Source organism: Seriola aureovittata, chromosome 9 (genome assembly GCF_021018895.1).
Source record: "Seriola aureovittata isolate HTS-2021-v1 ecotype China chromosome 9, ASM2101889v1, whole genome shotgun sequence".
Lineage (NCBI taxonomy): Eukaryota > Metazoa > Chordata > Actinopteri > Carangiformes > Carangidae > Seriola > Seriola aureovittata.
Window position 1 is genome coordinate 6493183 of NC_079372.1, and position 17284 is coordinate 6510466.

General features: G+C 40.5%; 1 protein-coding gene across 1 annotated transcript in view; it reads right to left on the reverse strand.

Moving 5' to 3' along the window:
* The window catches only part of LOC130174195 (chemokine-like protein TAFA-2), an 80727-nt gene that overhangs the window by 8028 nt on the left and 55415 nt on the right, over positions 1-17284 (reverse strand). Inside the window, exon 3 of the mRNA XM_056383802.1 lies at positions 3308-3457. Coding sequence (XP_056239777.1) covers positions 3308-3457 — 150 coding nt within the window. The remainder of the gene's footprint in view (positions 1-3307; positions 3458-17284) is intronic.

The window sequence follows — 17284 nt, forward strand, 5'->3', positions numbered from 1 at the left end:
ACGTAGACAGAAAACAAAAAAAAAAGATCAACCTGGAGGTAGAATATACATGAGACAGCTGGGAAATGTTGTGATCTTTTAGGGTTTCGAGTTGATTTGTTCGCAAACACATCAAATCAGATAAAAATGAATTGATGAAGTGCGTTTGGCAGACATCACAGAGAAAAAGGCTTATAAAGACCAGATATATCAAAATCAAGAAGATGATTAAGTATCGCCACAAAGACAAAAGAAAATAAAAGAACACTCAACGTAAAAGCTGAGTGTGTGAATATATGAAAAATATCCTTTCTTCATCAGTCACTCTAAAGACTGGGTATTTGCCACAGTGAGTTACCAGGTAATTAAATGTTTAGCATGTAAGTATTGAAGTAATTGTCTCTCCAACTTAGTAACCAAATACTAAATCAATAGAGTCTGTATTCATTGACGCAATTCCCAGGAGATTAGCGACTCTTTCTGGGAGCGACGGTTTGTGTGAACAGACAAACTTTGCACTAATGTCTGAGAACTTTTCAAAGGATTTCTTAATAATCGGACGTTGCGTACATGTTAGCCGTTTTGAACAGAGAAATCCCAGTGTACAAAGCTTACATAGACTTTCATCAAGTCATCATCATGTGGTCTGTCAGAATTTGTGTCAGTTCAGTGTTGACGTAATGCCAGCAAACAATTCACGAGTTTCATTGTTAAGAAACCCTTTCATAGGGCCATGAACATTTAGAGACTATTGCCGCTTACCGCTACTACTGTAATACATGCTAAATAAACCCCTTTATAAACAACAAACTTTTAGACGATTGACACATACTGTTACTGTGTTCATTGAACTTTTACATCTGTGGCAGTTCAGTAATTCAACCGTGATTTCTAATTACCTACTTCGATAAAGTTGTACTTCTTGATTCTTTCCTTTCTTTGGGGTCATGTGAAGTCTCATTAAGTTTTAATGAAGACCAATCTGAGCCTGATTTCACTCAAAAGCAAGAAACAGCAGGGCTGCAGATGCTGCAGGCTGTGATTTCATCAAGTGCCGCTCGTCATAGCTGCAAGTGGTGTGCACGTTACTGATTGTGTGGACACAGGAACAGTAGCCAGGGAGATTTTCCAGGTAAATCTAGGGTAAATTTTGTAGCTTCAAATTGTCAGCGCTACTGTGAAACAAAGCTCATCTATGTGTAAAAGCCTATATAAACGTTTGGGTGTACAGAATCAACCTTTCATTCGTTATCAACGAAACAGCTCCAGACAGATAACACTTTCTGCAGATTATAATATTTGTTATTAGGATTCATGTTGGCAGAGCTTTATCTTCACATAACATTGACTGAAGTGCTAAATATAATAGCAGGAACACCTATTATTTCCCTATTCTGCCTCTCAGTTAAGAAACCATTATATTATATTAGAATTTGTTATATTCAATTTTTACGTGTATAATTGGAATTATTTGCTTGGCTGTGAAACAAAGATTACTTTTACTGTCTGGGATTCTGTTTCTTATACCTTTACATTTTTATTTGGTTAATAGCCAGAGTAGGCATTTCATTATTTTTAAATTGCTTGTGGGTGCAATGTAACCCTATTCATCGTCTTTGTAATTCCTCTGAATTCATCACAAAAGTATAATGGACAGAGGCTGTGTTTATAATTTATCAGGCTCCTGAAGTCACCGGCAGGAAATAGCGTCGGACAGACGGAGTACAGCCTCAGTTCGTCTGCTTCTGTTTCATGCATTTCTGTTCAGTGGCTACGAGAACACCCACAGTATGTTGGCCTCCACTGCACAGAAATACTGCCAGGAGAGTATCGACGTCCATGCACTGTCAAATCAAAGCTGACTTTAGTCATATATCAATTTTTATATCAATTTTCAATAGAGAGCAGCACGCACCAGAACACATGTTTAAAATGGAAAGATGTTTGCAGTAAAGTTCAATGATATATTTCACGTAGGGACTCTGGGTCAGATAACACTGAGCTATGATTTCTAAATTCCACATTTGTAAGGACTACTGCGTCAGGACTGACGAGAGAGAATCACTTATATTTCAGTCAGAGATACTTAGGTGAGTGAATTGACCATTTAGAGCAAATGGCTCTGCTCTTTGAGGGAACTCTCAAAGAATTTGAGCAGCAGTGAGGCCTGTGCTGGGAGAACTAATCCCCCGCCCCCTTAAAAATACATACAGTTAAATCAGGAATCACAAAAATTGTAGCATGCAAGAGGGAGGCTGGGGTGGTGGAGGGAGCATGTCAGCAGAGTAAGAGTGAAAAGAATTATAGCTGCGTTGTGCCTCAGCTGGAATATGATTGGCTGTAACTAGTCACCTGGTAGCCAAACAGATTGACTGATACAGTGATTAAAGCATGATTAAGGCAGTGGACAGGGGGTGTCTATCTCTCTTCCAGAGTCCATGAGCCGATGGAAAAATTATGAGATGACAAATTTAAGAATTAACAATACGATACACAATGCTGTGTGATCACAGCCACAACCAGTTTAAAACAGTTTGATTTTGTCAACGAGGAAGGGATAATTTTACTTTTTGTAATAAGTGATAAAACAAATTATTTCCTCAATTTTTGTATTCCAAATACTGATCAGAGACCCCCCACATAATTAGGATACCTCTACTACCACACCAACACTGTGGGCTCCCATGTCCCTATAAATACAACAGCTCATCACGGCTTTGGTGACTGGGAGGACTTGGGGCCGAGTTGGAAGCAGCGTTGGGTGCTAACTCGAGCATTTCTCATCTAGTCCTAGTGTTGCCTGCTGTCAGTAACTTTATTCAGCACATGTGGTCTACATAAACTAGTATTGAGGCGTGTGGTACCATTATATTTTATGAGACCTCTGATGATTTATGATGCCGCTGTGCATTTTGAAGACAGCAGTGTAACTGTCGGGCAGCGTTGTACGTGGTAGTCTAACAGTGTGTGAATGTTGTGGATAGCTGGAAGCAGGCAGCTGTATGATTGGGGAATTTGGCAAGCTGAATTTGCATACACAATTTGGTTTGCATATCGTTTTCATATCAGCAAAGCTGAATCTCTTTTTTTATATTGTAAAGGTATATCTAAAGGTTAATCTTTACACCCCTAGTAGACACTACTGGGCTAATGCATGTGAGACTTCAGTGCTCTCCCTGAACTCACACTACAGTATTCACAGAAAATGACTGATCAGCAAGGAAACATTTAAAACCATGAGAGGTACACTTCTAAAAACAATGTGTGGTTCTGAGGGTAGGAGTGTGCAGATGCATACTAAATGCACACATTTAGAATAAATGCATACCATCAACACAGGAGGGCATGGCCCGAGTGGTGCCAGCAACCTGTCCAGGGAAGCAGGAACATTTGACAGTCTGAGATCTCTCCTCAATCTTGTTCTTGTTGCAGCAGCGATGGGCAGCGATCACCTCACACGTCCCTGCCTTCACATGCACTGTTGAAAGAGAGAGACACACGCACGGTTCAATATACCAGGCTAGCAACGGTGCTGCTCTTTTAACACTTTGCATTCGTTTTCAATCCAACATGTGATCTAATTTTGAATAGAAAGGAGTACGCCAGCAGACGGACAGACATGTCAGATAAGCTTTGTCGTGAACCTCTAAATCACTGCCCTCAGATCTTTTTTGAGCGATTCAGAGAGGCTTGATGTTGCGCTAATTGACAGCAGTTCACACAATTTAAAAAAGAATAAGCGAAACAATCAGAACTTTGTTGGTAGGATTGAGAAAAAAGAAATACACTTTGATGGAACAGATGTGCCAGGCACCGTTGTAGTCTAGTGCAAAATAACACAACCTTCTCCGAACACAGAAACATGAACATGATCGCTGAATAATGAAGCGACCTCAGGCTATGATCAGATAGACATGAGCCATAAAAAGACATATTTTAAAATCAGAAATATCATAATTTTAAGCATTGGATGTATTCTCTTGCTTTATTTATGCTGTGATGTGTGCACAAACACGAACAAACTATGTGCTAATGAAAAAATACATATTCAGACACTCACACACAGACCCATTTTTTATTACATGGCTGCTGCTACTCCTTCACTAAGATGTTAAATTTATAGAAAAATCATGTTTCTTGCTGCCCTTCTGCAAAACACGGAATAAAATAGTAACTTGGTAATTGAAAGACAGAAAAACAACCAGTGTTTAAATTAAGATATACTGATCTGTTTGTACTGTATAGAATTATAAGTGGTAATTAGCTGCAATACTGGTGAAAAATATAGATGTGGGAAGCTCCCTTCACGTCTTCTATAGCTACCACTCTGTATGCACTTCTATATACACAGACTTCAATCAGACAGCCATGTGGTTAATTAACAACAAGTCCACCCCGAGCACAGAAGTCCCTTGAGTCAGCTAAGAGCGAAGGAACAAAGAAATCACTCTACTTTTGAAGATTTGTGATGTCAACACATGGCCCTTTCATACCAGCCTTTCTTCAAATACATGAAAATGTCAAGGACAAACAATAAGCCTTGTCACGAGCACTGCGTGCAAGAATATAGTGTGTGTGTGTGTGTGTGTGTGTGTGTGTGTGTGTGTGTTTGTGTGTGTGTGTGTGCGCCAATGTACATGTATTATCTAGACTGCGTGTTTGTTCAGATATGCCTGACTTTGCCTTTAGTGCATGTTTGTGAGTGTACGTACAGTACTATGTTTAGTCTTAGGTTTGTGAAAGTCAAAGTCTGATTTGTGTCTTTTCGCTTTTCACACAGTTGTTGGAAGTTACTGCTATTTCCATTACAAAAGAGTCCACCCACAATACAACAAAGGGTGCACACTGCATGGCAATGAAAACTAAAGCAGCAAACAATGACTCTGCTCTGTCTTAAGAGTATTTAAAAGTGAGGCAAGCCAAACTGAAAGAGCCAGTATGAATATGTTAAACAGACTAACAGAGATTTGAAAAGTTCTTAAGTTGCTCCATTAATGAGAAAAAGACAAAGCAACAATCCAGCAAAGCCCAGTCCAATTAATATCTCAGTGAAAGGCACATTGTAATATCTCACCCACTGTGTGTCTGTTTCTCATCGTTCTTTCATGTCTTTTGATTTCCCTTTTGGCTGCGTTAGCAGTGGGGCCAGAGGACAGTGATGTTGGCTGACTGATCCGTCCACACGCCAATCCATCAATCCAACAAAAGATATCTCAACAACTACCGGACAGATTGCCATGACATTTGGTAAAAATCACCTAATCTTTTGTTCAGCGTCACAATCAGCACATAGTCCCATTTGTATACTAGAAAAAAATCCACAAGTATTGAACAGATTGTTGTGAAATGTATCGTGTAAATGTATTGTTACCACGAGATAAGAACTCCACATTTTGGACTCTCCAGGAGCTGTCCTTTGGGACCAGCCCCAGGTCTACTTGTGACCCACTCATAGTACTGTATTTACTGGCTAGAATGCTGTGAAATTAGTTGTGGACATTAATAGTCTCGGGAGGATGAGCCTTACTGACCGCAGTGACCTTTTCTCTATTGACACACTCAGGATGCATTTATATGATCCCCAAAGGGTCTGTGTCCATTTTGATTGTTACATGACCTTTACTCAAGCGCCAACTTCAGACCAAATGATCAAGTTTGTACACAAGACAATTATGGGTCAGTTAGCCATGAAATTTTCTCTATTTTTTCATCAACCCCGGAGGATGAAACTTCATTGATTTTGCTGACCCTGTAGCCAAAGCTGGACCGTCAACCAGGCAAAGGAACTGCTCGGGGGCCCCAGACCCTAAGGGGCCCCAAAATTTACTCCATTTCATTTGGGTCTACATAATTTTTTGGTTTAATTTTTAATTTTAGGACCTTTATTGTTTTCATCATTTGTAGTAATTTTTTTACATTTCTACATTTAACAATTACTTTCATTATCCATACGTCTGAGAATTATTATGTTTAATATTTTGCTAGATTTTTTGTGTGTAAAATATTAGAAATGCCATTATGATGCCCTGAACATACTCAAATGTCTTTTGTTCTCTGACCGCCACACCTCTCCGCCCTTTTTTCAATATAAACTGTCTTTGATCACCTAGCAGACTAATTGTTTCACCTGTACACCAAACCATTTATAAATGCATAATGATTTGTAAACAGTGACAAAATGTGAATAAATGGTCAAAGGACCATCATCAGCAAAACTCTTACTCCGGCTCAAAGTACACATTCCAGCCTAAAGCAGCTGCTAATGGCCTTCAGAGCTTTACCTTTGTTTGATAATAATAGGCTACCTCTCGTTTTGCCTCTTGGCCTCACGCTGTCTTTGCACCACCCTAATTGACTTGCTTTTTTTCATATTGGCTTGACAACCCTGTTGGCAGATACACAGCTCAGGAAAATCCACAAACAGAGTAAATACCTTAACCCAAACCCCCACTGACATTACACACACCCCCTGGCCCGTTCTTAGGCTCAGCACCTGCAGTCGTAATTGACTCAGCATTAGTAACAGCGGCAGTGCACTGAGCTGAGCAGGAGCCGAGGGCTAATGAGGAGGTGGGGGTGAGATTTTTACTGGGGGAATGTAAAATTTCATTGAAGCTTGATTACACATATTAATGTTAACAGGTGGCAGTAGTTCTTCAGTATGGAGCACATGGTAAAATAAATATGAGCCGGAGCCATATGACAGGATGGTTGAGTGATTATTTTGGCACTGCTTGATATGTAGATATCTATAACAGACTGTCTTGCTTTATTTTACCCCGACTCTAATTTGCAGCCGAATTGTTGCCTGTTTAAGCTGTTTCCCTGAGAAGTTCATTTGACATCTTTAAAGCCAGTCCTGCTGCCAGGCCGTAGTTATGGTTTGAAAATCACTCTCTGTGTACTGTAGTTGCTCAGACAGCAGAAATGAAGACATGGGAAACTGAGAGCTGAAGCCCCACTAACCAAAGTGTTCTAATTATCATAATTATTTTGATTGCTGCTATTCATGTTTTTTTTTTTTTTTACAAAACTCAAAGCTTTATTATTCATCCTGCCCGAGGTCTGGCTGTGGTTTTAATCAACCAAATGGACCTTTAAGTGTTAAACAAATTAAAATTGTAAAAACACATTGGACACTTTTTAAAAAGAGACTCTGTTCAAAGTGGCTTTGTTAACAATACTGATTTCACATTTCATAAAATGGGAACTGGCAGTATTTACTCTCCTCAGGCTCATACTGTGAAGTCCTCTCATATGTTGACTCTCCCTCAACATCAACCTCAATACGTTCCATTTTTCAACACCCAAAACGATACAGTTTGAGGTGGGTTTGTGTTGAATGTATTGGATATATTTAAGAAGCATTTGGAGTATTTCTGGGATATTTTTTGCGGCAGACCTCTGTGGTTGTCAGTGACAAAATGGAAAGCATTATGGAAGGCTCCTGGAGAAAGCACATAATTTCAAACTGTAATTTTTTTTCTATGGTTTGACATGTTCCCACAAGAGGATGTTGGAGTGCGACTTCACATCAGGAGTGGTTTGATTTCAAATTTAAATACAAAGCAGGGAAAAAACAGAAAACATGCACCCAGATGTTTGCTTTTGACTCTTGTAGACGATCGCCTCCTCCATCATTCTCATGTGGAGAGGAAGTGGAAAAAGAGTAAGGACTTGTTTTTACTGGCGTCATGCGATAGTCAGGATGTGTTGCTGCCGATGTTGGAATCGTTGTTGTAAACGGACCCTAAAATACACATCAGGGGCGTCTAACATAGAGCAAGATTAGTGTGTTATCCAGCTTCCATCTTTGGTCTTAACTCAGGTTTTCCTGTATCGCGAAGCTGGCTCACTGTTACCTGGAGTAGATCACCATGGTAACAGGTATAGATCACCATGGGGACCCATGCTGCACGGCTGACATGCGTCATAACAGATCACTCGAAAAAGCTCGAAAAAATCCTGACATGGGCAAAGAAGTTTACAATAAAGTGACATAATAAAAAAAGATGGTTTTATAAATACGCTGAATCATTTCCACTCTAGTTTAGAAACAGAGCTTCTAACAAACAAATGGAGAGTTTACAACTCTTAATAACTAGGTTAAATAAATGCTGTTTCCCAGCAGGAGTCCTGACGGTGTGACGCTTTTACACCATTACTCCATCACTGCAGCTCAGAATAACGAGGAGACTTTGTTATGATAACTGGAAACAAAACCTACACTCTCTGTCTTTTATTAGAAAAAATAATCCACACCCTCTTAGATATTTACCATGATTATAAACGCACCATTTCAGTCGAATAGATCTCATCAGACATTAACAGCATTTCTCCTGATCTCTTCTCTTCTCCCCCCTCCTCTCCACTTTGGCAGGAGAAACAGTCTGACATTACTTTAAACTTTTTTCTATGTGCATCACATTCTTATAATAGTTTGTTCATCATCAGGGAGAGAAGCAAAAGAAGCCATAGCTTTTAATATTTTGGAATTATTTCTATTGTTTCTACAGCTTTTTTTCTGTTCTACTTAAGTGACTGTACTAAAGTCCTACTTTCGACAGATTGCGTCTCCTATAATAATATTATATTGTCATATTTTACACTGTTACGCTGATGTTACTCAGCTGGATGTGCCTATAATGGGAAATTTTCGAAGTAATTACGAAGTTGGAGGTCTGTTTGTCTGCTGTGAAAAGCGGGATGTCTTGAAATTTTTGAGAGTTAAAAAGTCGTCTGCTGGCTGCAGAGCCTTTTCCTATTTCCATTCTCTGGAACAACCTCCCTGCTGACATCAGACTGTCTGACTCTGTCGAGGCCTTCAAATCCAAACTTAAAACTCACCTTCACACCTTAACTTTCAGTTAGCTCCTTATTCTTTCACCATGTCAGGGATTGTACCTGTTGCCATTGTACCACCAGCGGGTTGGCCTCGGTCTCAATAAATCACTTAAACCCAGTATATACAGTAGAGTCCAGGTTGTCCTGCCGACGAGATTACTGTTAACTTTCTGAAAACCATTGCATCATTCTGTTTGTTTATTCCCTCAAGCACCTGAGCATCCAGGCTGTGTGCCTCTCTCTGTTTCTTCTCCCTGTCTTTTCTCTCCTTGTCCTTCCTGTCCCCTCCCTCCCTCTGTCCCTTTCTCTCTCTCTCTCTCTCTCTCTTTCTCTCTCTCACAATTTTGTGCTTTCTCCCCTTTCTTCTCCTGTTGCTTTCTGAAGGTCTTTCTGCCTCTACAGCTGCAGTCTGAATCTGCGACTGAAAAACACCTGCTACAACTACTATTATGATTATTATTATTACTATCATTCTTCTTCTTATTATTATTATTATTATAATTCTCATCTTCTCATCTCTTTCTCTCTCAACCCTGCCGGCTGAGGCAGATGGCAGCCAACCCTGAGGCTGGTTCTGCTCGTGATTTCTGCCTCTTAAAAGGAAGTTTTTCCATGCCACCGTCGTGAAGTGCTTGCTCATGGTGAGGATTGTTGGGTCTGTTATCAATATTATAAAGAGTACGGTCTGAAAAGTGCCTTGAGATAACTTCTGTTGTTATTTAGCGCTATATAAAATAATTTAATTATACTCATTGCATTTCACCTTGTTGAATGTCACTTCACGCTGTCAGTATAATGAAATTTACCTGCAGATATCACCGCTTTATCTCATATTATCTCATAATATCATGTCACTTGTCTTTCTCATGAGCTGGTTTCACATGAGCTGGATAGAAAAACCCAGTTAACTGAGCCAGTTGACAGCCAGTAGACATCTAGGATCACTTTTTACTAGATCTGTAATACAGCCACAGATATAAGAATATAATAATACAACGGTGTCAACAGATTGAGGCTGTGTGAGATGTTAATAATTATCTGCCAAATAGTGAGTCAAGCAAGGGGCTACAGACTCCAATAAACTCTGATAAACACTGTGCTAAATTGAGCATTACTCGCACAGAAGGACACACACACACAAATATAAACATATAGAAAATGTACACAAAGAATTTATTTTATCTGTCTGTGTGCATTTGTGTAAATATAAAACCTCACAATGGACCACCTCACAGTGTGTGTGAAGACTAATAATGCTGAGCCACACTTAAAAAAGAGTGTCCTGTTCAGTTTTACTTGGTGAGACTGCAGCTCTTGCTGTTTCATCTCTGCTTTACTTTTTTCCACTCATCCATTCATTTCTGCTCTCCTCCCTTCTCCTCGTCTCTCTCCTCCTCCTCATCTTCTTCATCTATCTCACCTCGTCCTACCGCTGTTTCAGAAATGACCCCTCCTTTTCTCAATCCCTCTTAGCCACTCCAGCCCATCATTTTTCTTCTGCTCTCTCTTGCTCTTAGCACTGCACAGCAAACTCAGCAGGGTAGCAGACCATTATCCTCAATCACAGGCCCTAAATCAGAGAATTTTTACACTTTCTATAATGTGTTCTCCCTCTCTCACCCTGTCTCTCCTTGTCAATGTGTCTCTCCCTCTCGGAAACCCCTCCCATGTCTCTTGATGGCATGAGGACTTGTTACCCCTGCCTCTCTTAACACAGCAGTTACTGTTAACCCCATTTACTAAGGATGACGTGCCACTAACAGACTAACACATGGACAGATTGCCCCGACGCTGAACAACCAGGAGCTGTGTGTGTGTGTGTGTGTGTGTGTGTGTGTGTGTGTGTGTGTGTGTGTGTGTGTGTGTGTGTGTGTGTGTGTGTGTGTGTGTGTGTGTGTGTGTGTGTGTGTGTGTGTGTGTGTGTGTGTGGACTCGCTGATGCACACGGAACACTGAGATAGCTCTCTTGGTCCCAGCGGGGTACTTCTTTCAAATGTCATTCCTACCACTGGGGACCTCTTTCTCTCTCTCTCTCTCTCTCTCTCTCTCACTCTCACACACACACACACACACACACACACACACACACACACAAATATAAATAAAGTATATATAGTATTGGGAACCTGCAGAAATGCAAAAGTAATGCAACAAAAACAAATGTATTTTCCGTCACCACTGTAAATATGTGAATGGTTCAGTCCATGGTGTTTCAGTCAAATGTTAGCATGGTCCATATAAAACAGTAGCAAGAGAAAGCTGATTCCCTATTCCTAAGCCATTGCATCAACATTTATAGTAGCAAAATTTCATATCAAAACCTGTGAATATAATGGAACAAACATGCCGCAATAACTGTCTGAGCCATAACAAGTCCTTGCAGTGCTTTTGCATAGAGATAACTTTGACTGTTGACCACCTCTTTGCAATGCTGACCTTTGAGGAAGTGGAGAGAAGCGGAGAATGTAAAGTAGAGCAAGCATATAGTTATGTTGCACCATCCACTTTTACAGTATATAACTGTTCTTTGGCCAGCGGGAAGCATCACTAGACACACAAACAAAAGTGGCCACTGGACAGCCTGCGACTAGGTGCTATGTCACCAAGCTTCATGCCTTTCTCCCACCAGTTAGATGAGACATCCAAAAACAGTATGTTTATAAGCTTTGTCTTCATGACAAAAGAGTTTTTGCCACGCACATTCATTAAATAGGAAACAGCTGTAAAACGAAGAATTTACACAATTACCAATTATTTTTTGAAGAATCTCAATCTGTCGATCCACTACATCCAGTATACCTTAAAAACTACAAAGACTCATACTGACACATCGCCTCTGTGTGATTCATGTCACCGGGCAGTAAGCCAGGTGGAGCCATCGCCAAATGCCACTGTGAACGTGTGTGGGCACACATTCACATTAGGAGGGTGGATAATCGTTTTCGTCATATATGTTATGTGAGCCTCTTTCATTAAAATAAATGAGCCGCCATGTGTGGATTCTTCATCATTTTGACGCATCCCTGAGTTATGCTGAGCCAATCAAGCTGCCAGTACCTAAGATTACTGCTATGGAAGCAGAAGCAGCTATTGTAGCAGTGACAGTGTCATGGATTGTAGACAATGAAATTAATTCTGTACTCATTTTACAAAAGTACTCAATATGTTGACAGTTTTCAAGCAGTGCAGTTCAAGTTTCTTTTTTTTATATAAAAAGACAATCACTGTAGCTGCGTTGCCAATGCCAGAGGAATATTTTGGCAAAGCAGCTACAGGAGCTGACAATCCCTCGTCAGGTCGGATTAATGTACTGCCATGATATATGAATGCTGAGATGTACCAGTGAGATAAACACGCCCTCTGGCTTTTGTTCATTTTTGCAGGTGCTGGTTACACACAATGTTCTGATTTCAAGAAAAAGCTCCATTCATACATAAACTTGAGAAATACATGGAATGTTTTCGATTACATTTCAAATTAATGTAGTAAATTATTTGTTTAAGTTATTGTTTGTTTTCATGCATTTTTAATTTAAATTAAAAAAAAACAGTTTTGCCTGTTGGGCAGGTGGAAAGACACAATATAGAAATACAAACAGCGACCTGACCTTCTGGCCCAGCTCTAGATAACAGACACACTGTAAATTAAGCTTCAGATTACTGAGTGTATCCATGGCGCATATAGATGCACTATATAAATCACATATTTAGTTTGTATAAATATTTAGGTATTGTCCCAAGGCCTTTAGGCCTTTAGGAAAATGAGTTCAGAATGCTTGCCAAGTTAATTAGATTACAATATATGTTTCTCAGTGCATATGTGTGCCCATCAGTGCATGTACGTCCGTGCATTTGTGTTAATAATTAGATTACATTGGCCTCTGAGATGGCACTATTCGTTATGAATCGTAAACACAGAGCAAATTAAAATTCTGTTTAAGAGGCTGCCAAGAAAATTAGCATGGAGAGAAAGGGAGGCACACACACTCGACCACTTCTGTCTTCTCTTTCCTCAACCCTGTTTTCTATTCTCTACCATGTCTGAATGCTTTCTGCTTGTCTACAACTCCTTCGCACTCTCTTCTCATCTACTGCCACACACCATTTTTTTTTTAATGGTTATTACTAGATGGTTAACAGGGTTTTCCCTGGCTCCAAATGAGGCCGAGGTAGTGCCATCCTGATCATGTGCACACACGTGTGTATGTGTACCGCACCTGAAACTTGCTCAAGCAAACTATTTTTTACAAGCAACATATTAGGAGTTCTAGTGAATCCTGAGGAATTTCCTAAAGGAAAATATTAAAGTAGTTTATAACAATTTAAGAGATGTCAGCTTGTGCATTTTTCACAATTTCATGACACTTTAAAGACTAAATTAAATGATTAATTGAAAAAAAAATCAATCAACCAACAACTAACACATCAATCAAGAATGAAAATTGATAGACCTGAAAAATTTACTGCATCTCGTCAGGAACATGAATTATTACTTTTAAACTGCCTGTAATAATCATGTGATGTCTGCACTGTTTCAGCTGACCTTGTGATTCTCCGCCTCGCAAACTCACCTTAAAGTAATTGCTGATTAGGGTGTAATGTGAATTTAGGTGACCTTTTTAAAAAATTGGACATGCTTCGATGCAGAAGAGACAGTTTTCACCCGTTTGAACAGCCACTAAATATCAGACCACCGCCTGAAGCAGTCCTGATGTAGGGAATAAACACAACCTATCTGGAGGAAATTCCTTGAGGAAAATTGCTCTTTTCTTCCTCGGCAGCGCATATTCCAGTGCACTGTGCTGATAACCATACAGCTCCACCTAATCAGCGCAATTACAGTTACAAATGACAGAAATCCACCAAGTGCATCGCTTGTTAGAAAATAACCCGTTTGAGTTTAGAGCCAAATTTGACGGAGGGGACTGCCTCGTACTTCTCTAATGCAGGAAAACCAGGGTTAAAAGTGGTACATGACAACTAGAGGAGGCAAATATAGTACTTTTAGTAAAATAGGTATGGACTTAGTTCAGTGCTGCCCTCCCTGTGCCGTGGCTCTGTTTGTGTTGATGAACCCACTGAGGAGCCTGAATCCTGTCACACACTAATGTCCCTCTCTGTTTTTATAACCCTTGAGACCAGCAGATGAAAAACATGAGAGGAAGAAGGAAGAGAAGAGAAACAAGCATGACCAGCTTGTGTGCAGTAGGGCTGAGCATTATGTCTGAAAAATAGTACCTTTTTAAGCTCTCAGAAGATGTACATCTGTACTATGCTTTTTCTGTGAAACTGTATTACAAAAGTATCTTCTAATCTTCCTCTAACCGGCCTCTCAGTAAATATTTTTTAGGTAAAATGCTTTCTTCTTGGGCGAGAAGTCTTGACATCAAGTAAATTAATGACCCTAAAACATAATAAAGAAATAATTGCATTATTGATCAAACTGATTCCTGATTAGTATCTCCAGCTAGACAATCACAAATAAAGGAAGTGGTCTTGCATTAAACCGAGAGCTGGACTGACTAAATGCTGTGATATTCAATGAAAACATCAGCCAACAAAATGTGCCACTTCTCACAAAATAGCAGGTTAAGTGCAGACTGCAGACTCAACCCTCTCTACACAGCATTCACGCACACTCTGTCCTATCACACACTGTCCCTCAGCTCAGTGTCCCTGAGTGACTGAATGAGTGAGTGACCACAATTGGAAAGTGTTTTCGCAGTGGCAGTTCCTGTTCACGATGTGACAAGAATAAAGAGTGAAAGAGAGAGGAAGAAACACTGGGAACTGGCTCATGAGAATTGAGATTTGAAAGGAAAAACAAAATACCGTGGGTGTGCACACAGAGGGGATCATCCTTGTCAGAAAATATGCCTTGCCAAAAATCACCCAACCCATTTAGATACACTTAGTCAGCCTGCGCCAAAAACAAAAACAGCCTCAACCTCATTAAACACTCATAACGACTCTTCCTGATTGCATTCACTTCTCCCTTCAGTTCTGTCATGCAACTGGCTCCCTTTGGCCTTAACAAAGTGACAATTTTGTCGGTGAGGCTGTGATGAGCCGCCATCCGTAACACCCTCCCTCCACCACCACCTAACCACCCATCCACCCAGCCCTGTACTAATCTTCCTTAAAGTAGCTTGTGCTAGATCGTCTCCCAGTCCCGCAAACCATGCCTCTGGTTCTCCATCACGGGTCTTCATTGCAGTTCTAATGCAGCACGGACAAGGGAATTATCTCGCCACACCACCATCATACAAGATATTGGCTCATGCGACAGGGTGGGCCTGGTGACACATGGTGTGTCCTGACATATTAGTAACCCCGCCACTACCATTGCTCCCACCCCACAGAGGACAATTTGTACTAATTTGTGCTGCAGGCGTGATATTAGGGCAGTGAATTGGGTATAAATTGTTAATATGCTCAGATGTATTAACACAGCATTACCACTCAACCATTAACCCGTGGCAGCATGCATGTGTGAGTGCAAGAGGCCCTCTTGTTTTAAACCTGCGTTAACCGCTGACTGGAGGTGACTTTTCGCGAGCCCTCGGGAGATGTCTGTGTCTCCTTTCCTCATCTGTGTTTCTGCCTCCCCCCTTTCGCCCCCTCCTTCCCCTCCCACTCTCTCTTTCTGAAGTCAGACGCCTGCCCAGAGCTCAGGAGCATTTGCATCTTCTTTCCCCTCCTACAGGGGTTTCTAATGTGCATTGTTGTTGGGGGCAGCTCAGAGCCACGCCGGCCTCTTTTTCATTTCTGTTGTCAGTCTCTGTCTTTCTTTGCCTCTCTCCGTGTCTCTTTCTCATTCTCTGTCATTCTGGCAAACCAGTACAGAGACAGAAACACAATGATTGTGTTCAGTCCAAACACCCCCACCACGAGTCTTCGCTTTGTCAGTCAGTGAACTGAGAGGAGAGATCTATAGCACAGCAGCCACGTTGATGAGGATTTCATTCTGTCTGAATTCTCTCGCTGTCAAAGGAATAAGGACGGACACTCGTAAACGTCAAGCTCTGCGTATTTCACTTTAACAGCTTGCTGTGTGTTTCTGTGCCCACATACGTGAGTGCATGTCTGTGTGTGTGTGTGAGAGTTATGGTTGTTGTTTATGTCACAGTGTTGTAGAGGTGTCGTTTCACAGATCTAGATAAATGGCCTGCCATCACCCTGTTTACTCTCTGTGAAAGACTGGACAGTCCCATATGTTACACCATACACTACCAGTCAACTCACAGCTGCTGTCATCTGCAAACCTTGTAAGTCTCAACGTAGCGATGCTCAAGGCTTTTTTTCTTTGGAGCTGGTTTACTCTGAGATGGGTGAAACATTTACTGACAGCATTTTCATTTGGAAAAGTTTTAATTGAACAAATTTTAGGCACGCTGTTTTAAACTGTAGTTAATGAGCTAAACAATGCATAATGTGTGGCGCTGAAACAACAGATTTAATTTCTTTGTCTATAAGCATCGACGGAAAGGACGATGATACTCTGGTGAGGATTTGAAACGGCTGAAGACTTTTTAGGGTAATCCACCAACACGCAGACACAACTGGACACATGCTTGTCGGCCTACAGATAAAAAAAGATAAATGATGAATAATAAATAATAAAATGGGCTGCCTCAGTCTCCTGACGACAGATTTAAGTCTTACTGATCATGACTCAGTCCTACACACTATGTCTGATTACTGAGAGGGCTCCCTGTCAAAGCTGTGACATTTTGGAGCAAAATAACTCATTTCAGTTGTATCGCTGTGATCAATGGGTTTACGAGTTGAGCAGAAATAAATTTGCATGCTGCTTTCGTATTCAACTGTGGTGAACTCGCAAACTGGAACCATTCACCGACTATAAACCTTTAGCTAACAGTTTTAGCTAACAAAGAATCAGGAGCTTCAATGAAGACGTTAGATGAAGATCTACAAATCCTTGGGAGCTGTGTTTGATGACGGATGGAGATTCAGTGAAATACTCTGTTGAATGAAAACATCAGTGTAATTTTACCATGAACAAAACTGGTCATAATCACAAATAGTCACTTTGTCACCAAGCTCCCAGCGCACTGTAACGTGTTTCATCGTGATACAGGAAAGATTTTTGCAGTGCGACTCCCTGGTGAGATGGGACACTTGATACATACGGATAAAGATCTGGCAGATCAGTTTTGCTGGGGGATGATATTGAAAAATGGGAATAGGAAAAGAATCAGGAGCTTCAATGAAGACGTTAGATGAAGATCTACAAATCCTTGGGAGCTGTGTTTCATGGCAGATGGAGATTTAGTGAAATACAGATGTGATTGGGAAAAAAGGCTTAGCAGTGTCCGCAGTGCCTACATCAACTGAACTCTTTTAATGTAGATCAGAGAATATTGACAGTGTTTTATTACTTTTACTGAAATAATTTTAAGATTTTCAGTTATTTGCTGGTTTACTTCCCTTTGACAAAA